The sequence below is a fragment of the Cataglyphis hispanica genome, chromosome 1 (genome assembly GCF_021464435.1).
Source record: "Cataglyphis hispanica isolate Lineage 1 chromosome 1, ULB_Chis1_1.0, whole genome shotgun sequence".
NCBI lineage: Eukaryota > Metazoa > Arthropoda > Insecta > Hymenoptera > Formicidae > Cataglyphis > Cataglyphis hispanica.
The window spans coordinates 10791074-10814178 of NC_065954.1; the positions used below are offsets into that span (position 1 = coordinate 10791074).

General features: G+C 35.7%; 1 protein-coding gene across 8 annotated transcripts in view; it reads right to left on the reverse strand.

Moving 5' to 3' along the window:
• Positions 1-23105, reverse strand: part of LOC126849364 (uncharacterized protein DDB_G0284459) — a 62537-nt gene that overhangs the window by 4388 nt on the left and 35044 nt on the right. For 3 of the 8 annotated variants that reach the window (XM_050591148.1, XM_050591154.1, XM_050591128.1), the window contains exons 2-10: positions 11190-11341; positions 10682-10870; positions 10077-10364; positions 8068-9594; positions 6679-7608; positions 1766-2092; positions 1412-1633; positions 828-1192; positions 254-650 (exon numbers count right to left, since the gene is read on the reverse strand). In XM_050591148.1, coding sequence (XP_050447105.1) covers positions 254-650; positions 828-1192; positions 1412-1633; positions 1766-2092; positions 6679-7608; positions 8068-9594; positions 10077-10364; positions 10682-10870; positions 11190-11240 — 4296 coding nt within the window. In that variant the 5' untranslated portion in view covers positions 11241-11341. Of the gene's footprint in view, positions 1-253; positions 651-827; positions 1193-1411; positions 1634-1765; positions 2093-6678; positions 7609-8067; positions 9595-10076; positions 10365-10681; positions 10871-11189; positions 11358-23105 lie in introns of all 8 variants that reach the window. The other 5 variants (XM_050591171.1, XM_050591163.1, XM_050591151.1 and 2 more) reach the window with 5 other exon arrangements.

The window sequence follows — 23105 nt, forward strand, 5'->3', positions numbered from 1 at the left end:
TGATCGAAGGATAATGTGATAACATTTTTTCAAGCTATCGGTTAAAAATGCGTGCAACACACTAAAGAAAATATGTGCATAGTTTCAAATTTTTTGCAAACGAAAAAATCGACAGAAAAAATATCACAGAAAGAACATAATCGGAAAGATAGTAAGGACCTCGTTCTAAATTCACTATCTACTTTTTAACAACGGCTTTTTATTTCCTCATTAGCTCGTTGCTCGAAGAAAAGAGGCAAGCGATTGGCCTTACCTCTTGCTCGCGAATTTGACTTTCCATCGTTCGAATGCGCAATTCTTCCTTGCGACACGCATCGGCAACTCTTCGTTCTTTCTCTTCGATCTCGTTCTGCATTCTCAGCTGTTCCGACTGCATCTTGAGTTCCCCGTCCTTTCGCTTGTCCCCAATGTACTTCGCTTCCTCCTTCTCCACCTCTTCTTTCGTTCGCGCTTGGATCTCCCGCTGTTTCGCTGTCTCATCGTGTTGCTGTTGCTGTTGCTCATGCGAGGAAGCATCTTCCTGCTTGCGTGCGTTGTCGTCCTTCTTGCGAAACGCGTCCTCGTTACAGCGTAGTATTGCCTCTCTCTCCAGCTGCATCTTCTCTTCCTCCAGTTCGCGCAATTTGTGAGCCAGCCTTTCCCCTAAGTCACTGTAATGGTATAATGATTTGATGACATATTTCTTCTCATATTAACCATTTTTAAACAAACAAGGGTCAGAAAATGTTTGAAAAAGATTCGATATTTTTCCGATTGACATTTTTGTAGATCTTCCAAAAAAAAAAATATAGGAGAAAAATTTCGTGGCATCGACAAATTATTTGTACCTGTTATACTCGCGAATATCGCCGTATCGCCACTGTTCTTCTTTCTCGAGAACCTCCATAATCTCGCGCTCCTTTTTTGTGATCTCATCTTCTTCGGAGGAGGTCACACTGGCGCCGAAAGGCTCGCTGCTCTGTCTACTGTGCTGCGACATGTCGGGGCTAACGGGTTGTTTTGTCCAGTCCTCGACGTGGCCCAACTCGACTCCAGAGTCTCTTTCGTGACTCGAATCTTGCTCATAGTTACTGTCAGTGTCGTAGGAGCGACGATGAAGTTGCTCGATGCGCCTCTCCTCAGCGAGAATCGCCGCCATATCAGGTGGTTTCGTCAACGTCAACTCAGGCTCGAGATCGTCGTCGTTGACCTGCTATTAACAAAGCGCGAAATACATACGTACATCATAAAATAATATTCGCTCTATTAAAGGAAAGAGACATAAAATTTATAAATATTGCATACTTTAAAGCACAAAGATAAAAAAAAAAGATATATTATACAAAAAATTGTAAAAATATTAAGAATTTTATAAAGAAATTATAAAAAGATTTTCAACATAGAAATAAGAGATTTTTATTTTCGCACTTACCCCTTCAATACCGAGAAAATCCGACCGCCTTGTGCGTAACTCTTTCTTTATTCTGCGAGTAGAGTTTAATCTTTTGAGCGGCTCTGGCGAAGGATTCTCATCATCGTCTACTGGAGGTGGTGGTGGTTTTTCTTTTGGGGGCTCCACGCTGGTTGGTGGATTCAGAAGGAAAGATTGATCAGCAATTATTTCCTCATCATTAGATAAAGTAAGCGGCGGAATCTGTAAATGTGCCAAAGATCAATTAAAAAGAATTCGATATTGAAATCAATATAATTCTATTCTATCGATTTTTCTCCTTTTTGTCGAAAAACTTCAACAACTAAGAACGAATTTATTTGACGATTTATTAACTTGTTTGGAAATCGGTGAGGCTGGATTCGAGATACACAACGTATCGACCAGACCAACTTCTTGTTTTGTTAAATCCAGATTCGCTGATCGTTCCAGTGGATGATCGACTGTCGACTTAACAATTGTAGCAATAGAAGACGTATCGTGCACATCACTATCGACGAGGCACTTTTTCGTGGTGACGGTGTTAGTGCTGATGGTAGTGGCGGACATCTCGACACTGATCGACGTCTCCGTCGTTTCGTGCTGCTCGTGTTCGACTACTGAAGCCACTAGGCGGTTCGCAGTTGCCTCCTCTTGGTCCGTTTTCTCGATAACGATCCGTTCCTGAGGAGACGAATCGCAATGTACTCCGAGAGCTGTACTATAATAGGGCCGGATCTCGCACCGTGTGCCGCACGAATTTTGCAACGTTACATTCTATGCAAATCGACGAATCGTTTAAAATAATGTTTCTAGAAAAATTCACGAAAATTGTAGGCAAATAAATTTTGATTAAAAGACATCTTATTTCCAGCACAATATTCTGACAGTCTTTATAATTAATGTTTCAGAAATATATAAATTATGTCATTGAAAAATATTGTATTTCACAAAATTATCCCAATTAATTTAAATATTTAAGAGATGCCAGAAAATGTTCAAAAAATATGTAAAAATAAAAAAAAAAATCTAAGATTTTTGAAAATTATGTACCCATAATCGAATTTAATGAAATAATCATCATTAAATGATAATACAATACGTCTACTTGAACGTCACGACAGTATTGTCGCAAGTGTCTCTTCTCAGAAGTCAAAGTTGCATGAAAAATGTTGGGAAAAGGTTTCGCGCGCACTAGATGTGCAATTCTTGCCGTGAGAATACGCGGGTATATTTTTACCAAGTCGATGCGCGTTGCATAATGTTACACGTCCGATGGATCTCGCGGATCCTTGCAATTATGCGTGCTTTTCTCTGCGATTTGACACGCCTTTACAGAGGAGATATACGAGCGCATTACGATATTAAAGATAGATAAATGCGTACGCGTGAAGCACTAATTTTGAATAATGATCCGAGTAACAATGGTTTACGATCCATTTGTTAGAGTTGTCATATTATGCAATGTTTTTTATATCATAGATTCTTCAAACATTTGTCGACAAAAATATTATTGCGTACAATTTATTAAATGCGATACGTCGTTGCAAAATATGTGAATAACATCGGGCGTTGACAAATAGTATTTTTGTAGAATGTTAATATAAATACTACAAATTAATTTGCTAAACACACATGGACGATAATAGGAGATTGGTAAGATATTATTGGGTAAAAACTTGTCAATTCTCAAAACTTTTTTTCTTTTTGCATGCACTATGATATTTTTTATAGTAAAACTTATAAAAGCTCCAAGGGAAATTCTAAAATTATAAGCGACAAAAGAATTTTTGCTTAATAAAGCTTTAGAGATTCAAATAAATACTACAAGTAAAAAAATAAATGCTTTCAAAATAAATAATGGAATTATTTAATCAGCTGTTGAAATGCATTAATAAATCAGTTCAAAACTGATATATATTCTAAAAAAAAATTTTCATTTCTCTACAACTCTTGTCTCATTTTCACTCTATTTTTCTAAGCCTTTTCTTTAAAAAATTGCATTTCTATGTAAAGATAACATATCACTAAGCTAGTTGCTTACTTCGAATTTTTACTAAAAGCGAATAAGTAACGTTCATATCCTATCAAAAAACGACTACAGGTATATTATATATATCGATCAAAGCAATGATCACACGATTCGCATACTTCAAGTATTATAAATTGAAAAAATCGCACTTTATCAACACATCCGTTCTGTATCTCTTACCCTACAATTCATACTCGCAAATTGCATGCAAGGACGGTACACACGCGGGTGAAGGAGAAACTACTTTCTCAATTTGCAAGCGTATATATCGTGCACACGCCTCGAAAATTGTACAGCCACTAGATCACCGTGATCTCAGGTGTTGTCGGACTGATTAAAAGGCTTTGCGAGCACATGACATGATAAGATCTATTGGCGGTCGAGATAAGAGAGATACTTAGCCTCCGCTATATCGCGAGGCGATCGAATTCTCCAATGGAGTGCGGGTGTGACGCGATACGTAATTTGTCAATTAAATGTGGTAATTTGATTCTAAATGAAATTGATAAGGAAGCGGTTCGACCAGGGTCTATCTCACGTCTATAGCTTCAAATCAAGCGCGTGCCTCGCGATAGATGATAATGGAGATATATAAAACAAGCACGTATAATGTAGTCGCTAATGGCAGTGTCTATTTTCTGAAAAAACAGAGAGCCTGAAATTTTCAAGGATTTTTTTGTATCTCGAAAAAAAATCAGAGAATGCTCATAAAATTTTAGAGATTCGGGTAAGTTAAAAAAAAAAAAAAATTTCTTTAATAATTTTAATTTCATTTTATTTTAATAAATTATATATTTAAAATATATATTATAAATATATATCTCTCTTTGTTTATATATTCAAAATCCACAAAATATTGAATATCCAGTATATATTCTTCATTATAATTTTTAGTGATAAAAAATGATGCAAGAGTAAAAAATGCTTATCTTACAAAAATTATGCACTTTTTTCGGTAAATTTACAAATCTAGTATTTGATTCTTAAGAGACACTGTATTTTTTCTTCGTCTGAGCGAAACATATTGGAAAACACATAGAATAAAAAAACTTATTTTAGAAAGTTGCATTCAAAAATTATTAAAATATTATTTTTACCTGGAATTTTGAATAAAAATACTTTGAATACTAGGAAATTTTCGCAAACAATTTTTTTACAAGATTTGAGTGGACACCCTGAATGTGATTTTGACATTATTTTCATCTTTGTTTTAATTAACAAATAAAATTATTTTTCTTTACATTTTTTAATTGTATTTTTTTTCTTTGTTTATTATTAAAATGGAAAAGTAAAGGAAGAGTAGAAAATCGAGTATTTCTCCGAAGATAGGCCCTGATTTCGAAGAAGCTATCCGTACAGCCATGCGTATCTCGTGAAATTTATGCGATTCGTTCTGGGATCTACTAAAAAAGAAAGCCGTTCGCCGACACGGTATCCTTCGGGGCTAACACACAGCTCAGGCAAATCGCTGCTTGTGCGATGCAATCAAAAATATATGACGTCTTACCTCTTCAGTGTATCGAGGACGAGACACGTGGAAAGAAAGCAATCGCGAGGTTCGCGCGTCGACAAATGAGTAACAATCGTTGATGTATCGTTGAAATATCATTGACGGTGACATGGATATTTATTATCAACATGAACTCTTTATTAATAATTAAATGTCATTGCGATTGACCTTTGACTTTGCGCGTGTCACGAGAATGACGTATCTATCGTGTACTTTGAACGCGACTGTTATTAAAAGCGCAAATTTATGTATTCTATTAACTTAACCTGAAGATAAACCGTCGCAAGCATGTTGCAAATTTTAATCTCTAAACAAATTTCATGCTAATAATTCAATTCACGATTCTATATATCAGGATATAAAAATTGAAATTAGCACCTTCGATGCCAATTCGAAATTGATTTTTTTAACTGATTAACATTAAAAAGAAACATGTATTAGGATAATTTTTTAAAATAATAGCTATATAAATTAATAACAGCAAAATGAAATTTTCTAATTAAATCCACATGAATGTGTGAGAAGAGAATTTCGTCCAGTGTTTTGTATCTTATGTATTTCATCGTTACTCGTTCTCTTTCGCGGTCAACCGCTACAATCCATGACAATTAATCATAATCGCGCGTCAAATCAGTCGGCGGGCTCTTTTAAAATCGCTACAAGACCGTTACAAGTGAAGCAAGTCTTACATTCGTGCATTTGCTCCGAGAACCGTTTGCACTGCGATATCGCCCATACAGTTTCTCGCGCGATTGATAATTCTAATCGCATGAACTCGACTTAATACGATCGCATTCGGTAATTAAGATTGGAGGAGCAATTGAATGTTATCACAATGGCTTATTCTCTCGCACGATCAATTTCAGCAATCTTTATCAATCTTTATCAATCTTTAATCTTAATTTAAAAGTACTCGTTTTTTTCTTTTTTTTTTTTTATTATAGTTTAACTTTCCCAAATTATAGTTTGTATAATTTGAGAAAGTCACAGTGAAATTAGAATCGACATTGCCGAAATCGGTCGTCGATATCTTCCTTACGGCATATGCAACGATAGCACTTGGAGGCTTGCTGTTACGTCGCAGACATACTGCAAACATAAACTTTATTGCAAATCGGTTATGCCGTTATAATGTATATAGAGTAACCGTTACAATGTACAAGCGCTTTTGTATATATAACCCGATTAAACTCTATATAATACCGGTGATTATCTCATACTTTTGCACCTGCCTCGCACCTATTTACACGTCTAACTGACAGTACAGTTTAAGTTTAATTTTGCACTCGCGCAATATGCATAATAATAATGTAGATGTGATAATGACCTGTGCGTTATGCTAATCCCTTAGCAATAATAATAATAATTCCCTCTCGAAGGATTTCAAGAGAACTAGCAGCAGAATTTGCAAGACCGGATGACTCTTATAAAAATGTAAACGTTTTAACGTTCAACTCATCGGTTGATAGCGAGAACACTGGCTAAACCGTAGCCATGACAGAATTGCTCACGGCATCATTCTCTCAATGTGTCACATGTTGAAAATTTAATGTTTCTCGCACTCTGTAAGCCCTTCCGAGGGCTGTAATCTATGTACAAGATCTAGCACGGCTTATCTAGAGGCTGATTAAAGGCGGAGGACAGTACTAGTTATTGCGAAAAGAAAAAAAGGATCGCACTTTAAGACTTTTTCGAGGCGCTGCCGACTTGCTGCTGATCGTTTCTAACCTCGGTCACAGAACCCTGCTTGTCCGCGTTTATCAAGCGATTCACCGTGATGAATGGCGTCACTGGCGGCGTCGTAGGAGTCTTGCCCTGAGGTACCACCACCTTTTCGCATACTTCCACCACGGTTCGACGTCGTTCCGCAGGTAATAGCATCTCCTCGTGGCGTCGCGTGTTTCCTGAGATGAGTCTCGACGAAGGAGAGGAGGGAAGTACCGGGAGTTGTTCCGCTGGGCTCGGAGAAGAGGAGGATTCGACGATAGTCTCGCAAGTAGGAAGAGCCGTTTCGGACGTTCTCCGAATCGGGCTGCAAGTCTGACTTGTCGAGGATTTGTTACTCGCGCTGGACGCTTTCGAAGGCGAAGTTTTGAGAGCGGACGAGATCAAGACAGAGTCGGAAGGTGAGGACTTGGTAATTTTGCGAGAAAGGGGAGTCGGAATTTTGGATATCGTTCGGCAAGACGTGGGTTTGGAAAACGAAGGATTGGTTTCAAGAGAAGGAACAGTCGGAGTCGTCATCGTTTTGACGGAGGGGAAGGATAATTGATAAGTTTCCGCGCTAAAAACGACATCTGAGGACGACGGAGATGGAAGAGTGGTGGAGGAGGAGTGTTCCTTGATGAGATTCTGCCGCTTCGTTTGGCCAATAAATTTCGGTATCGCTTGCTCGATAGAAAGTTTCAGACTGGCCGATACTACAGATTCGTTGAGACTCGGTTCGGAATCTGCCTTGAGTTCGGCCGCGTCTTTGCCGAATGTCTGCGATTTCGAGAAGCTTTCGGAGACTATTTCTCGCGGAGGTACCTTGGAAATCGGATGAGTGATCGCGTGAGACACCAAGGTATACGAGCAAGATGTATTAGGATTAGTAGTGGTCTCTACGTGCGGCTGTGATTTGTTAGTCGATAGTTTTCCAGAGCTGTCAGCAGTACCCTACAGAATCAGAGAGTTACTGATTTGTAGTGAGTCAACCCATAACCAGAAAAAAGAAATGTAAAAAGAAAGAAAGATAGCAAAGAATCACTTGATAAAAACAATAATTAAATTTAAAATACAAATGTATATAGGATGAAAAGGAATCAGTTAGTAATGGAATTGTATGTGCTCTCATTCGAGCTATATAGAAATATATGTATGTATGTATGTATGTGTGTGTGTGTGTGTGTGTGTGTGTGTGTGTGTGTGTGTGTGTGTGTGTGTGTGTGTGTGTGTGTGTGTGTGTGTGTGTGTATATATATATATATATATACACACACATTGCGTTTATTTTAACTTGAAAAGTTAAGATAAAATCGTTATGAGATGATACATGATCGTGTCTCATCAAAATTTTCTGGGCTTATTTCGTGTATTTGAAATTTTGTAAATTAATTAATATTATATATTACTCACCTTGTTCACCGCTACTGCCTCCCGGGAACTGGTAAACTGCAAGTGGGTGGCTGTCGTGGTATCACTCGACGCTTCAACAGTCATGTTCGGCGCGTCCTCCTGGATCATGGAACTAACAGATGATGGAAGTAGCTTGATCCTCTCTTCAACAATAACTTCTCGTCTCGGTTCGACGATTGCGCCGCCGGTATGATGCGCGATCTCCTCGTCAATCGGTTCGTCCGCCTGACTGACGGAGCAGCTCACATCCGCGGTGTGAATACCCGAGTCCTCACGATCCGTATCGTTCAGGAGTTCCGCGGACGATGACGAGGCAGGATATCGCCGTCCGTAGTCGAGCTCCTCGAGACTCTGCACACGCTCAAAAGTATCAGGTCCACTAGAAGCGTCGGCATCCAGGGAATCTAGGCTCCTATGGAAGACGGCACGAGGTATACGGTACTCCGAATCGGGCGACGAGCTCCTCTCGCTGGGTGTTGACGTATCAACCCTATTTTCCTGATCTCGAAAACAAAGTGGATGTTTGCCGACATGCGCGGGTCCACGTTTGTCTGCCACGTCCTTATTTCTACCGACGTCGTTGAATGTATTGAAGCGATCCTTGATCGTCCTAGTGGTTAACTCGCCATTGCGCGAGCGCGACTCATTTGTCGTGGTCGGTACCGAAGACTCATCGCTGCTACTATATTTTTCTAGAGTAGATAGCCTTTCCCTAAGAGGCCTTACCGTCTCCAGATCTTCCGTGCTAAGCTTGCGGTGAACGGAACTTTTGTTCTCTCGCTCCGAAGCTTGTTTCTCTAAATGGGTGAGCCTCTCCCGGATCGAACTCATGTCACCGGACAGTCGATTAAGCGTCTTGTTGGTCGTTTTGTCGCCGTTCTCAGTCTCGTATTTTTGCCTCTCAAGACTCGATAGCCTCTCTTTAATCGATTTCGTGCCAGTAAAGTCACCGGATAACCTGTTGTTTGTCTTGTTGTCATTATTTTTCTGTGACGCCTTCTCGAATACTTCGCGTCTTTTGAGTATATCCACCTTTACCACTGATAGAGATGATTTACTGCTGTCATCGTTCAAGTTCGTCTTGGAACCGTTCATTGACGACTTGGTCGTCTCTAACTTGGAATCGATCCCGGTTAAAGATCTTCTAGGTATATTTTGCGAGACTCTCGAGACGTAACCGCGAATGGCGCCTTCGTACGTGTATTCTTCCGGTTCAGGTGAGCTCACTGTCGCGGTGGTAGCGGAATCGTACTCCTGATTATGACTGTGACTGCCGTGAAAACCACTGAATAGTTTCCTCGTCGGGGTGGACGTCGTTATTGTCGTAGTTGCCGTCGGTATCACTGCGGTAGCTTCTGCCGTCGTCATCGCCATTGTTGTCGCTGTTGCGATCGTTGCTATTCCTGATGTGGTCGCGATTGTCGTTACTGTTGTCGGCAACGTTGTAGAAATCGTCGTCGTGGATGAAACATCAGTAATGTTGTCCACGTCCGAATGACTCTTCTCGATCTCACTGTCCCTGTCACTCTAAAAATTTACAAGCAAAAGTAATATTATTTCGATCGAATGACAGTTGTGACGATAAGTTCAAAATTAATTTCTGACATGCAATATTACTCTTTTTCCATTAATCTGTCCTTTTACTATATACTCTACAACTTTCGCACATATAAAATACAGAAACAAATTTCAATCGATAAATATTTAAAATCTAAATAAATACTTGCAATAAAAAATACAACATATGTGATATAAATAAATAGACATGTATATGTAACGGACAAATGTGTTTTAAAGAGATTCCGATAAATTAAATTCATAAGCCTATACTTTTGCGCAGATACATAAATTTATGATTCCAAAAAACGAAGCTATTTATAAATCCATAAATAATTTACAAATAAATTTTGGAAAATCTTCATATAAAATCAATGCGTGATAGATAGATTAAAAGGTTCCCCTTCGATAAAAGTAAATCAAACGCAAAACATATTTAAATAAATACGTACCAGAACACTGTGCGTGTCATCATGCGTATCGCCGCTAACCGAGCTCTTGCCGCTGCTGGTACCAATTCCAAGATCGCTGAGATCGTTCGCATCCTCGTCGTTGTACACAGCCAAACTGATACTCAGTTTGCGACCTCTGTTACCGCGTTCCTCCATCATTTCCGAAAACGTTTTGTTCCGACGACGCTGACGATCGTGTTCTTCCAACTCGAGTTTCTTCACCTCCACTACTCGTTCGATTATATGTTCCTGCCGCTTCCTCCGGCTACTCTTCCAATTATCTAAATTCTGCAGCCAAAATATTGATTTCGTTACTAAAAAAGCTATATTAATTTCTAATTTAATCCTTTATTAAAAAGATTCTACATATACACATAAGATATATATAAGTGCAATATGTGTGTGTGACATTCAATTAATTTTAGTAAAAAGTTTGAGGTCTCTTTGTAAATTTTGCAGTTTTGTATGAGTGTAATGAGTTAATATGTACTTTTATTTTATAATATCTTATATATCGATAAAAAAATTAATAGAAAAAAAGAGCAAAGTATAAAAAAAAAAATTTTATTAATTTTAAAAAGATGTGTATCGAATTGTAGGCTTACCGATTGCCAATCTTCGGGATCATCGCGTACTTCCTGTTTGATCTTCTTTACTTCTTGAACTTTTTGCAGTTGCTCTTGCGCGGTTCGATATAACGAACATGGTCCGACTTTGACGAATTGTAAAGGATTGGTTGCTTGCTTTGGAGGCGTTTTCAAAGTAGTTTTCAATTTCGGTGGTTCATGCGTCTGCTGTGAGAAAATGATCACATCTCTCTAGCAATTTTTTTTTTTTTTTTTCTTTTTACATATCTTATATATCACAACAGAACTCAAAATTTTAAGGTAGATTATTTAGATGAAACTTATAGAGTGAACAATATTTTTGTTTGTTAAAGTAGAATATAATTTTCCATGAAAATAAATTAGAAGAGTATATTGTCGAATTTCCAAATCTTTGTATTCCGTAGGAAATTTATCTCGTTTTGAAGAATTATAAATATCCATTTTCATTAATTGTGGATGATATATATTGTATATAATTTGTTAAAAATTCAATGGATATACTAACCATCTTCTCGTTTCGCCGCTCGGCTGCGGCGGCTTGCGACGAAGCAGGCATTCTTCACGCTCTCCTGCTTCTCTCGCTTTTTTGAGATACTCCTCCCCTTCAATGTTGAACGACACTTCTTTGCACGACTCGGTCCATCCTATGTCTTGTTCCTGCCCAAATCAAGTGCTAAAGGTTAATAGAGAACATTTAATGTAATCAGGAAATTAAATTTGAGTCATTGAATAATAATAAAATGACGATAAAAACTGTTGATCGTACATATATTTATCATAATATATTTAATAAAATAATTAAATTATTCGAAATTTTGATTAAAATAAAACTAATCGTCCATGTAATTTATCATCAGTTTGACAATATTCTTTTTATTGCAGTAATTCGACAATTATGTAATTCACGGTTTTTTTTTCGCAATCAATAAAAAATTCAAAGATAAGATCGCTCTAACAAAAGTACTGAAAATAATCTATTTGTATCTTATCACAAATATATTTTATCCCAGCCATAGCTTTCATCTATAGCAAATACTCGCCTTGAATCTGCGAGTGTTTATCGTCTTACAGACAAATATTATATTTAAGCTCGATAAGTTATAAATAGATATTATATTTATGCTTATATTCGATTTATCGTACATATATGTTATATGTGTTTATTTCCGAAAATTTTTTATTTCGAAATGTGCGCATCACTTTTTTCTCCTAGTAGATTAACAAGTTGGCGAAAAAAAAAAAAAAAAAAAATTACTCAAGAGATCTCCACGATATTTAAAAATTTCCATCACATATAATTTTTAAGCATATAGAACATGATATTTTTTGAATATGTAAACTCTGCCAATAATATAAAAAAAAAAAAAAAATAATAATAAAATACATAATTTTCTCAAAATAAAACATTTGAAGAGGACATCTTCAATCTCAATTTTTAGATAAGCTTCAAAAACCCTTCAAGCAATTGTTTTTTTCTCGACCTTACTGTTGTTCACGGTACAGCAGATTGCGAGACATGTTCGCTGATAATAGTTCATTCGCTACGACGGAACATGTCGCGTAGACTTTGATGCATCCGATTGCATCGCGTGTCAGTCAGACAAAATTCCTACGATACCTATGACACGTGTGGTCACTTCAATGACATTGCGATCGTGCATGCAAACGCACCGAGATGAACAGCGTGTCGCTTCTCTCTCTCTCTCTCTCTCTCTCTCTCTCTCTCTCTCTATCTATCTATCTCTCTCTCGCCGCGCAGATCGAGCAAGTAAGCCTTTCAAAGTAGTTCTGAAGCGAACGACGCGGGAATGTAGTCTTCGAAAAGGAAATCGACACGAGCATCGCGAAGAAGTCAAGGCTGGATATTTCTGTCGTTAGCTCACGCACGTAAGACAGTCTGTTTTCCATCAGCGATTTTATTTAGTTTATCTGAGAGACCGCGCGGTATAAACTGCACAGATAGTCCGAACCGATTATCTCTACCCGCTGAACTTAGATGTAATTTTTTTATCGTGGTTCTTGTGGAAACTTACTAAGGATGATTGGCGTGATTTTTAAAGCTTGCGGCGCAAAAATATATAATTAAAGTGTTGTTAAATATTTAATGCATACTGCGTTCAGTATGTTTTTCAATCATTATAGAAGCAAGAACTTTATGAAACTACCTACATTGGAAAAATCATATTAAAAAAAGCAACTATCTTTGATGTACATGAAGATTGTGAAAAACGAAGATAAAGTCATTGTAAAGGAACATGGCAAACAAGATGATTAATTCGATCCAAGTGACTGTAAAAAATATTCTATATAATTAAGATGTCTACTAGAGTGTCTACTAAGGTGTTTGTAGAAAAACATGGTAAATCTAGAATTCTCAGGGATTTCTTGTGCATTTGCAAAAATCACGGAAATCTTATAGAATTTTATTGGGATTCGGAGAACTTTAAAAAAAAAAAAAATACTCTCTTTGATAATTTTGCTTTCATATTATAAACAGACGGCAAGTCAAGTGTGACTTATGTGGTTAAAATGTATAATAAATATATAATATTAATAATGTATATAAATATATCAATGTCTAACGAAATAGTGAATAAGTACATATTTTTTTATTATAATTTTTAGTGATAAAAATATGAAAATTTTATGCAAGTGAAAAATGTTTATCTTACAAAAGCTATTCAATTTGTTAGTATTTACAAATTTAGCACTTGAAATCTAAGGCTCTGTGTTTTTTCTTCGTATAAGTAAAAAACATTAGAAGATGCATGGAATGAAAAAAACTTATTTTAGAAAATTGCACCAAAAAAATTTTAAAATATTCTTTTTATCTTGAATATTAAACAAAAATACTTGAAGGATCAGAGAATTTTCAGAAAATTTCTTTACAAGATTTGTGTGGGAGTGGATACTCTGACAATTAAAATTAATTAAAACAATCGCAAAATGCATCTAAATCGACTCCCTTAAGTTTCATGAAATATCGTTCAATGCATGGCGTCGGCATTCCCGTGTATCGCAGATCGTGATGGTGGATGTCTGCGGAATCGCAGCTGCGGCCGCATATGTTCTGAAAATACCTCTGTTGCTATTCCATGCGCGCAAACGCATCTAAAAAATCTTCCGAATCGTATGATAAATTCGTCAAAATAATCTCCAATATTATATATTATATATCATATATTATAACAAATGTTTGCATTCGTCCTTTTTTTTTTTGACAGTCGTACCATCTCTTTTCTTCTTATATCTGAAACTTAATCACGTTTCGCGAAATATTTACGAGAAAACATGACTGCAAAGTCTATAGCCAATATTAAGTATAAATTATTTCTGATATTTAATTAAACATAAACAGGGTGTCTGCTCAAATCTTAAAAAATTCCTTGAGAATTCCCTGATTTTCCAGATATTTTTGTTTAAAATTCCAAGTAAAATAAGAAAATTTATAGATGCAGCTTTTTAAAATAAATTTTATTATTATATGTGCTTTCTAATGTTTTCCATATATACGATTAAAGAAGTTAAAATGCACTTTTTCTAACATTTAATATTGATTAATTAATCATAAAATTAATTTGCACAAAGCAATATTCACTATATTAAAACGCTAAAGATATGTAAAAATATTAAATAAACATATAAAACAAAAAAGTAATTTATTATCAACATATTAAAGAATACTACTTTATTAAAATATTATTTTAAAAAATTGAACAATTTTTTATGAAACTTATATAAGATCTATAAATACCTATAGATATTAAAAAGAGATCATCAATAAAATCACATAAAATTTTAATAAAAACTTGACCAATCCATGGACGTAAATTTCTTATCAATCAACGGATTATCTACTGCTTGTAATGTAAGAACAAAAAGATCAAGAACACAATTTTTTTTTTAAATTCCCCGAGTCTCAATAAAATTCCATGAGAATTCGCGGATTTTCAAGGTAAAAAAAAATTCCTGATTTTCCCAGAGAGTAGACACCCTGATAAATAATAGTGTAAAAAAATGCAGTTTAAATAAAAGTTCTGATTTCAAAGCTGTTTTCTTAATTATTATAATCTCGATATATTGATGATTCAAATATTCTTTTTTATCGTCAGTTAATTTGTCACAACCGACCTCGATTTCCACGAATTTTTATCCATCGCCTCGGCAATAGTGTTGCATAATAGCGGGATATTACAGCTGCTGACTATATCCATGTCGGTATACAAATGTATACAATTCAAAATAATGCAATGATATGATAAACATTAAAGTGACGTGTGTATAAATATTTCCATATTAAGTTCAAGGATGATCGGAGTCGCTGGCAGCAACGAGCAAGCAGACTTTTTTGAGATGTTGCGACGTCTCTTCGTTCGCATAAATACTCTTATCTTTTTTCGAATGCGACGAAGAGCCGCCGTGACATTTTATGGTGCATAAAAAGATTACTTTATGCTACCATGATCGTCGACTTCGGTCTTTTATTAAACTATGTCAGGGTGTTTTACGGTCATCGAGCACTCTGATCATCATAGACATAGACTATAAACGCCAATCCATGCGTTGCCGCTTTCATAGAACATCCAATTCATCTACGGTTAGTCTCTAAACCGGCCGTATTACTTGAACTACTTTGTACCTTTTATTAATACTTGTTATTAAGAATCTTTAATATTGACATGTGTCATAAATTATATGTATACGTCACGTCATAAATTCCACCATAAAAAATTAGCATAATCCAAGAAAAAATAAAATAGGATACTAATATATACAAGTCTCTTGTAGACATCAGCTCAATAAACTTACTACGCAAAAGTATACGATTTAAAAGTACACATGACTTATGAAAATGTGATGTTGTTACTTGTTGTCAAAATAATAATTCGAAATCGAGATAAACCTACGCGCCCTGAGAGAAAATCGTTTCACAACCGATGCGGGATTTCTGTCGCATCTCACAGACCGATTTATCGAACAGCATCGTTAAAGAGGAAAAAAAAAATTCGCGTGGGCATAAGCTGGAAGAATTATATTCGCGTGTATTTTCCCCGCTTCCGATGTCACATACACAGCGAGACGTAAGATGTAGGGGTGACGCTTAATGCGCCATTAGAATGAAAAAAGGAAGGAGATGGGGATTTATAACGCGCTTATGTAAGCGACGCTGCTTAAGCCGTGACGTCTCACGATAAATCCACGACGAAATATCGCGGAGGAGAGCAACCGGCGAATGTGTGCGAAGGTAGTTAGCTCTCCATAACATAGAAGCTGGGCTGGTTCCGCTGTCAGTCCAGGGCCTCTATAATACGACCCGGTACGCACGCATAGATACGTTTCTCGGGGTCCCGATCGCGTGATCATAAGTGCTCCCTCCCCCGAACATGTACATATGTGTATTTTAGAAATACGATGAAGCAACGAGTATCCCGCATCTTCAAAACGTATCTCTCGATTATTTCAATAATTTTTTAATATTTCATACATTACTTTAGCTTATTTATTACATTTATTACAAATGTAAAGAAAAATCTAGTAACGAGATATCCATTATTATCTTAATACTAACGAGCTCGTAAAATATCGAGTTAAATTTATTAAATATTAAAGATAAAAATGCCTATGTAATTTACATAAAAATTATGCACTTTTATGATATGAACAAAAATTACATTTATAAGTATCTGTTTAAAGATATAATAATAAAGATAAATTTAAAGATAAAATATCTGAACTCTTTATATTATCAATTTCTGTCATATATATATCACATTTTTTTTTTTTCAATAAAAAAAGAGTAAAAGGAATCGCAATTTTTATGAAAAATCATGTTATATAATTGGTCAAAACAGAGTACGATGCTGTGTACGCTCGCGGAGGATCATCTTGTGCGCACGAGCTTGTGTGTCCGATCGTACAAACTGGCCGTTCGCGCGCGCGTCGATCGCAGGATGGATGTTTGTGTGCGCGTGTACGTGTGTACGTTTGTTCGCCCGTGGGGAGCGGTGGCTAGGTCACGGTCAGGGCGATGCCCTCTTCCCTTGGGAGAAAGAGAGGAGGAGGCGACTGCTATGTGCGATGCTTGAAGCTCTGCCTCTCGCCGCTGGGCCACGCGACTTGACGGACGCGAATGAGCATCCCGATATCGGGTGCGTGCTTTACATCGCGATCAGGTCTCGTCGAGAGAACTCAATTAGAGCGCGAGGGATCAATCTTCGTCGCGAGGTAAAGATGCCTTCTTGCAATCGAATGCGAATCCCGGACAATCGGCGATCGAAGAGAAAAGATACGTACGTAAACGTCAATAAGGTGTCTGCCCAAATGTCGTTAAAAAGTTTTCTGATTTTTCTCAAGATCTTTGTTCGAAATTCCAAGTAAAGAGAATATTTTAAAGATTTTTTCTTTTTATCCATCTTTTTAAAATAAATCCTTTCTCTTGCATGCATTTTTTAATATTTTTTTATTCATTCACGGAGAAAAAAACATAAAATCTCTTCAATTTTTAATGATAGATTTATGAATGTATTGAAAAAAAAAGAAACTGAATAACTTTCGTAAGATATTTTTCACTTTGCCAAAATTGAATAAATTTAAGATCTTCAGGAGTGCAATCTCACATAAATAAGTCCGGCGTCAAAATATAATGATGCAAAATAATAAATAACATATTCCTCGAGGATACAAAAATTAAAATTCATGATTCTTACTTTCTTGATAATCAGTAACTATGAATTACGTATCATTTGATTTTAAAAGTTCATTTTATCGCCCTTGCAGGCGCAAAGCAACCTTCTACATGACCATACATTACGATATTATCTTGTGCATTGCATATATGGAAAGAATAAAAGGAAAGAAAAGAGACCCGTATATGCATTTTACAATAAGTTGTCAGTGCCGTTACACGCGTGGCATATGCATCGCGGCAGAATCCGTTCGCTAATTATGAGTAAAGAGAAAACAGAGAAGGAGGGGAGAGAGGACGGAGATATTGAATGAAGGCATGGTCGGCGTCGTTTGCTTCGCGTTCTCCATGCAATAAATGCTCATTGTATAAATATGCATAGCGCGTGCCTCATATCCCGGTGACGATGGGGGTTGTCTTGTCACGTATATGGGAAGGTCGTTCCCAAGTGTCGTCTAAATTCCTAGGCGCGCGCAATACGCGCTCGTCGACATCTTCGGGATGCACTTGAACCAGGAAATTGTCCGCATCCTTGGCGCGAATAAATAGATGGTGCCCGGCTGCTGGCACGCGCAAAGATTAATCGGACATAGCATCGCGTCGGCGGAATCGCGAATTTCGCGAGTTATTCTACAAATACCGACTCCGGATTACGCCCTTAAGTCTTCTTCGTGAAAGAATAATACACGCGCCTCTACTTCCGCGAGGAAATTCGTGGACATTCGATTCGGAGATAAATTATTCCGAGGAAATTATTTTGTTCTCAACATAAAATTAGAGATTTACAGATTCAATTTTTCCTCATACAAGAATTGTTCAATTGTATTATTATTTAGACGTAATTAGGCAAAACGCGCGCGTAAACTCTTTGTTTTAATTATTTTAAACTCAATTAATTATTAAAAATCACATTATTAATATTTTTTCAAAAATATATTTATTATTTAATTTTTAGAGTGGCACCTCGGATAAATGGAACTTTTAGTAATTATTTTTTTTACTATCTTTCTAGGATGCATCTAATCATAGCGTAAGAACGACAAAGGGAAGGACATCTTACGGTAAATCTCACATCGGTCCGCTTCTTCAGCTTGTTCCGCTCTAGTTTCTACAGCACGGTGAAAACTCATTTCCACCTCTACTTACTGTAAGTTTTGCGTTATATTATTATGCGACAATGTATATGTCGTCGAACACGACCGCGGAAAATTAACACTACGCCGCAATTATATCACCGTCGAATACGTCGTCTTATTGCGAAATAATGCATATACTGCTCATATTGAAGCAAAACTACGATCTACAAATTTAATATTCACAATTATTAGTACCGTCCTATCTTTCTATCTAAAAAAATAAAAATAAAGATTTGACATATAAAATACTCTATCATATATTCTGAAACATATTTTCTCTTTTATAAAAAAAAAAAAAGAAAAAATCATTTATATAAAACGTCTAAATAGTATTATATTTTCACAAAAATATTTTTTCCTTATAATTAGATGTGTAACATCTAATCTTTCTTTTCTAATATTTATATTAACTTCTGTATCAAGTCTTTAAATTTTTTCACACTTGTCCAGAAGATCTCACTAAATATTTGCAATCTAATAATAAATATAAAATCATAAATATCATACAAAAAAAAAAAATCGACAAACCGCTAATTTTTTCGCGCTCGAAGGCGGTATCTCAATGAGCGTAATTGTATTATACTGCAACCTTATAAGGTTCCAACACGTGATCCGTGGACGTGTGGTCTCGTGTATCGGATTGTAAAAAAAAGAATAAAGATTTCGACGGCCTACATTCGACGTTACGCCATGCATCCATTCCTCGTGCACAATAGTTGAGGCTGAAATTGCATTGGGTTAATTACGATTTATCCAGCTTACGAAGGCGATATCGTCTCTGTCCAATCGACTAATACAACGTAATTAGCATCAATTGGCACGTTATAGAAATCGCCCACCCGATTCTTGAATATTTTGTAACAAAACTTCTTTCTCTACAACAAAAATTAAACCGTGCGACGCGATTTAAAATAAAACATGGAAAAAAATATATTTTGCTACAAAACCGGTTATCAAAAATTGCAAAATGTTTTTCCATTAAGTCATAATTTTACTACAATAATGTATCATTTTATAACTATTTCATTTAATATTATTATAATCTTTTATTTTCAACAAAATAACAGATAATATTATATATATATATATATATATATAGGATATGCAAAATATAATATTTGCAGCAACTGACACTTGGCTCTGTTAAAGGTTAAATTACTTACGAAATGTGTAATCGTCGCTGTAAGGGAAAGAGAAAGTACATTGCGTGAAAACCGAGAATGCAGGTCTTATGAATTACGAAAGAGCGATTTTCTAAAACAAATGTACATACATACCATACATCCGATATAAAAATTGTCTCGTGCGTTTGCATATTTCAGTTGTTATCCTTGACGAAAATTGCTCGGAAAGGTTGCTTTCAAATCAAAAGAGATGAAAGAACGACGAAACTAACTAAAATACATAATAGGGCTCGATCTATTAATTAATTTATATTTAATTATTTATATTTATATTTAATTTATTATAATTATAATTTATTAATTTATTGTATTATAATTTAATTAATTATTAATTTAAGTCTCCTCTTTTTTAATCTTAAATCTTATTCAAGTTCACTCTTATGGTAAGAGAGAGAAAGATGATAATTAATTATAATTAATTTCTATATACATATACTGAGTTCATACTATCATTAAATATATAATTTAGCTATTGTTAATAATTAATTGACAAATCGATATAAAAGCAAGACTGATATCATCGATTTTATTTATTTTGTATCATAGTATCATCTACATATTTTACATTTTCAAACCTTTCATTCCATCGGGTAACTTTCAAATTAAAATTAACTTTAAATATTTTTTTTTTTTTTTACCAGATTTGAATTAATTTTCTTCTCGAAATCATATATCTTTTTCCTTTTACAGTTCAAAATTCTAATTTTTTTCTTATTACATACATATTTCGAAGTGTCCCTTGTTTAAGATCGCCATACTCTAGGTTTATATTTACCCTTACTAGCACAGGGCGAAACAGGAACATGAATGAAAGGGAGCGATAGGCAAGCTGCCAAAGCGTGAGCTATTAATAACAAGGCGATACGAGGGCGGAGAAGAAGCTGGAGCTTGGTTTTCGCGAGACGTCGCGCGCCATGCACGAATTCTCGTTTACGATTTCTGATCGATCGCAGGCACGTCTCGACATCAATCGTATGTGATCTACATACATCGCTGTGGAAACTACGCATTCGATAGTTCAAGGTTCGGCACGTACAAAAAAAATTTCACGACGCGCGGCGGCGACATATGGTGTGCACGTGTATTCTCTCTCTCTCTCTCTCTTTCTCTCTTTACGGTGTATTTTCCCAGTCTGCATTTATGCCTAGGCCGAAATATGAGCAAGATCATGGAACGTCCATGCCTCCCGGCCAGCAATATATATTTTTGGAGTTAGTATTGCGCCAGCTTCTCTTCATCAGGTAGTGAGAAGATCGTAAAGATCTCTGATATTCAACTCGAAACGATCCGACACCGTTGAATTCCCGCGAGATTAACTTGGGAATAAATTGTACATATCTGAAATTCATGCCATCGTGTACGTTGATTGGGGATATTTTTATGAGAATGTTTGGAAGTCTGAGTGTCACACATATAAACTTAATTTACTAATATATATGTTTTTTTTTTAATTTATTAATATATATTTTTTAATTTACCCAAATTAATATATTTTTCATTTTTTTAAATATATTTATCACTCATTTGACAGTTCTATATGTATTGCATAATTCTGGCAGTAATATTATTAATCTATTAGTTATTAGAATATTATATTATATCGTAGGGGATGGATTTTATAGCATCCCTGATAATTTATTTGAAATCAAAAGAAATGTATAAAACACGCGAATACATATGATCGCTCGTATACCACGTTTAATAACTACGCAAGTCGGCCGTAAATTTATCTCGTTTACCTTGATAACGTAATGCGGATAAGATATGAGTTTTTGCGGATAAGAGCAAACACAGTGCGCGGGTGGAAATATACAATGTCAAAGAGATGTTTGGTACGCGCAAGGGTATCGTTTCATTATGCATGCTTGGGAAAAGCTCGAATGTAAGATACTACTACTAAATCTATCGTCGGGATGAAATAAATCTTAATCTGATTTAATTTTATTTAATTATTTAATATTTTTTGCCGCGAAAAACTAAGTTGCGCAATTTACGTTATAGTTAATACTCAGTGTAGACAAATTTATTCATAAAACAGAGTGCTGTGTTTGTAAAAATAAATAACTACTTAACAAAATAGAATCTATAAAAAATGTATTCTATTTATTTCATAGAAAGAGAAAAGTTTATAAAAAACAGAATTTATAAGAGATAATTATTATAAGTCTATAACAATACAAAAAAAAAGAATACTTCATTTTTTCAATTTAACACAAGTAAACGTTTTTGCTTGCATTTTGCCAAGTGCATTTGCTTCAGTCTCTTTTACTCGTATATGATTTATTGTTTTTAAAAGCGATAAAAAAAAGAAAGAAAAAAAAAAGAGTGCATCGCGCAAAGTACATTCACCCCGTCTTACCTATCAATGCGTTGCACCAAATAATCAGTCAGTTCCGCGCGAGTTCTCGACTTCCTTCTTCCTGATATCGAGCCAAATTATCCTCGCGCGGGTGAAAGGAAAGATCCGAAAGCGTTCCTGTTGTTAGACGATTTTATTTATCCGTCTCGACTGCTGGCTGAACGGAACGAACGTTAGCCGAGGAAGGAGCCGAGAAAAACAAGTCAACGACATCCATGAACGGTCCCGTAGTTGCAATCCGGCTCGTAAAAGAGTTTAGTGCCGGTTGTGGGACGAGGTCGTTCCTCGGAGATGACGTACGAACATTTACGATGAACGTGCGCAGCAGCCTTCTTACAATGGCATATATACTTGGTTTGTGCAAGGCTCCGCCGAGGCGCGGGTTTTTTTACTCTCTTTGGTACTGTTCGGACTGTTTAGAATAATTTCGCCTTCGTGCAAAAAAAACGAGAACTCTATTGTATTCCGTATACGTGGGTCATTAAAGTGAAAGATATTGTAGTGATATAAAGTCAGACGAGTAAGCATGTGTAAAAAAAGTAAAATTTTTATGAATACATGCACGTCTTAGTTTTGTCCACAATTAATTTAGCAAGCACTTTATGATTTTTATTATGTTTTTTATATATTTTTTAAAAGTAAAATCGTGAAAAAAAAAACCTATTATTATAAAATAAAACTGGACTTGCATCCTTTTTTTTTTTTTGACGGATTAACTTGAATTGTATTTTTATAACAATTAAATAAATTAATTTTTAATATTACAATATGTATCCGTATAATTGAGCGCGAGAAAATGAACCGGTAATGAAAATAATCCAGTCTGCGAACATTCCAAGCAGAGACGTCGGCGCCACGAATGAAACGAATTAATGCAATTCACATGATTAGCAATTTCGCAATTTGTCGTCGAGGCCGGTAACGGGTTCTACCACTCGTAGGAGAATGTCATCGAACATTGTAATTTGTTGAAAGTGGCGCACACAAGTCACGGCGCCGACAGTACAACATTATGAACAGACATGGATTCTAATTAAAGGAAGCGCTCGTTAACTGC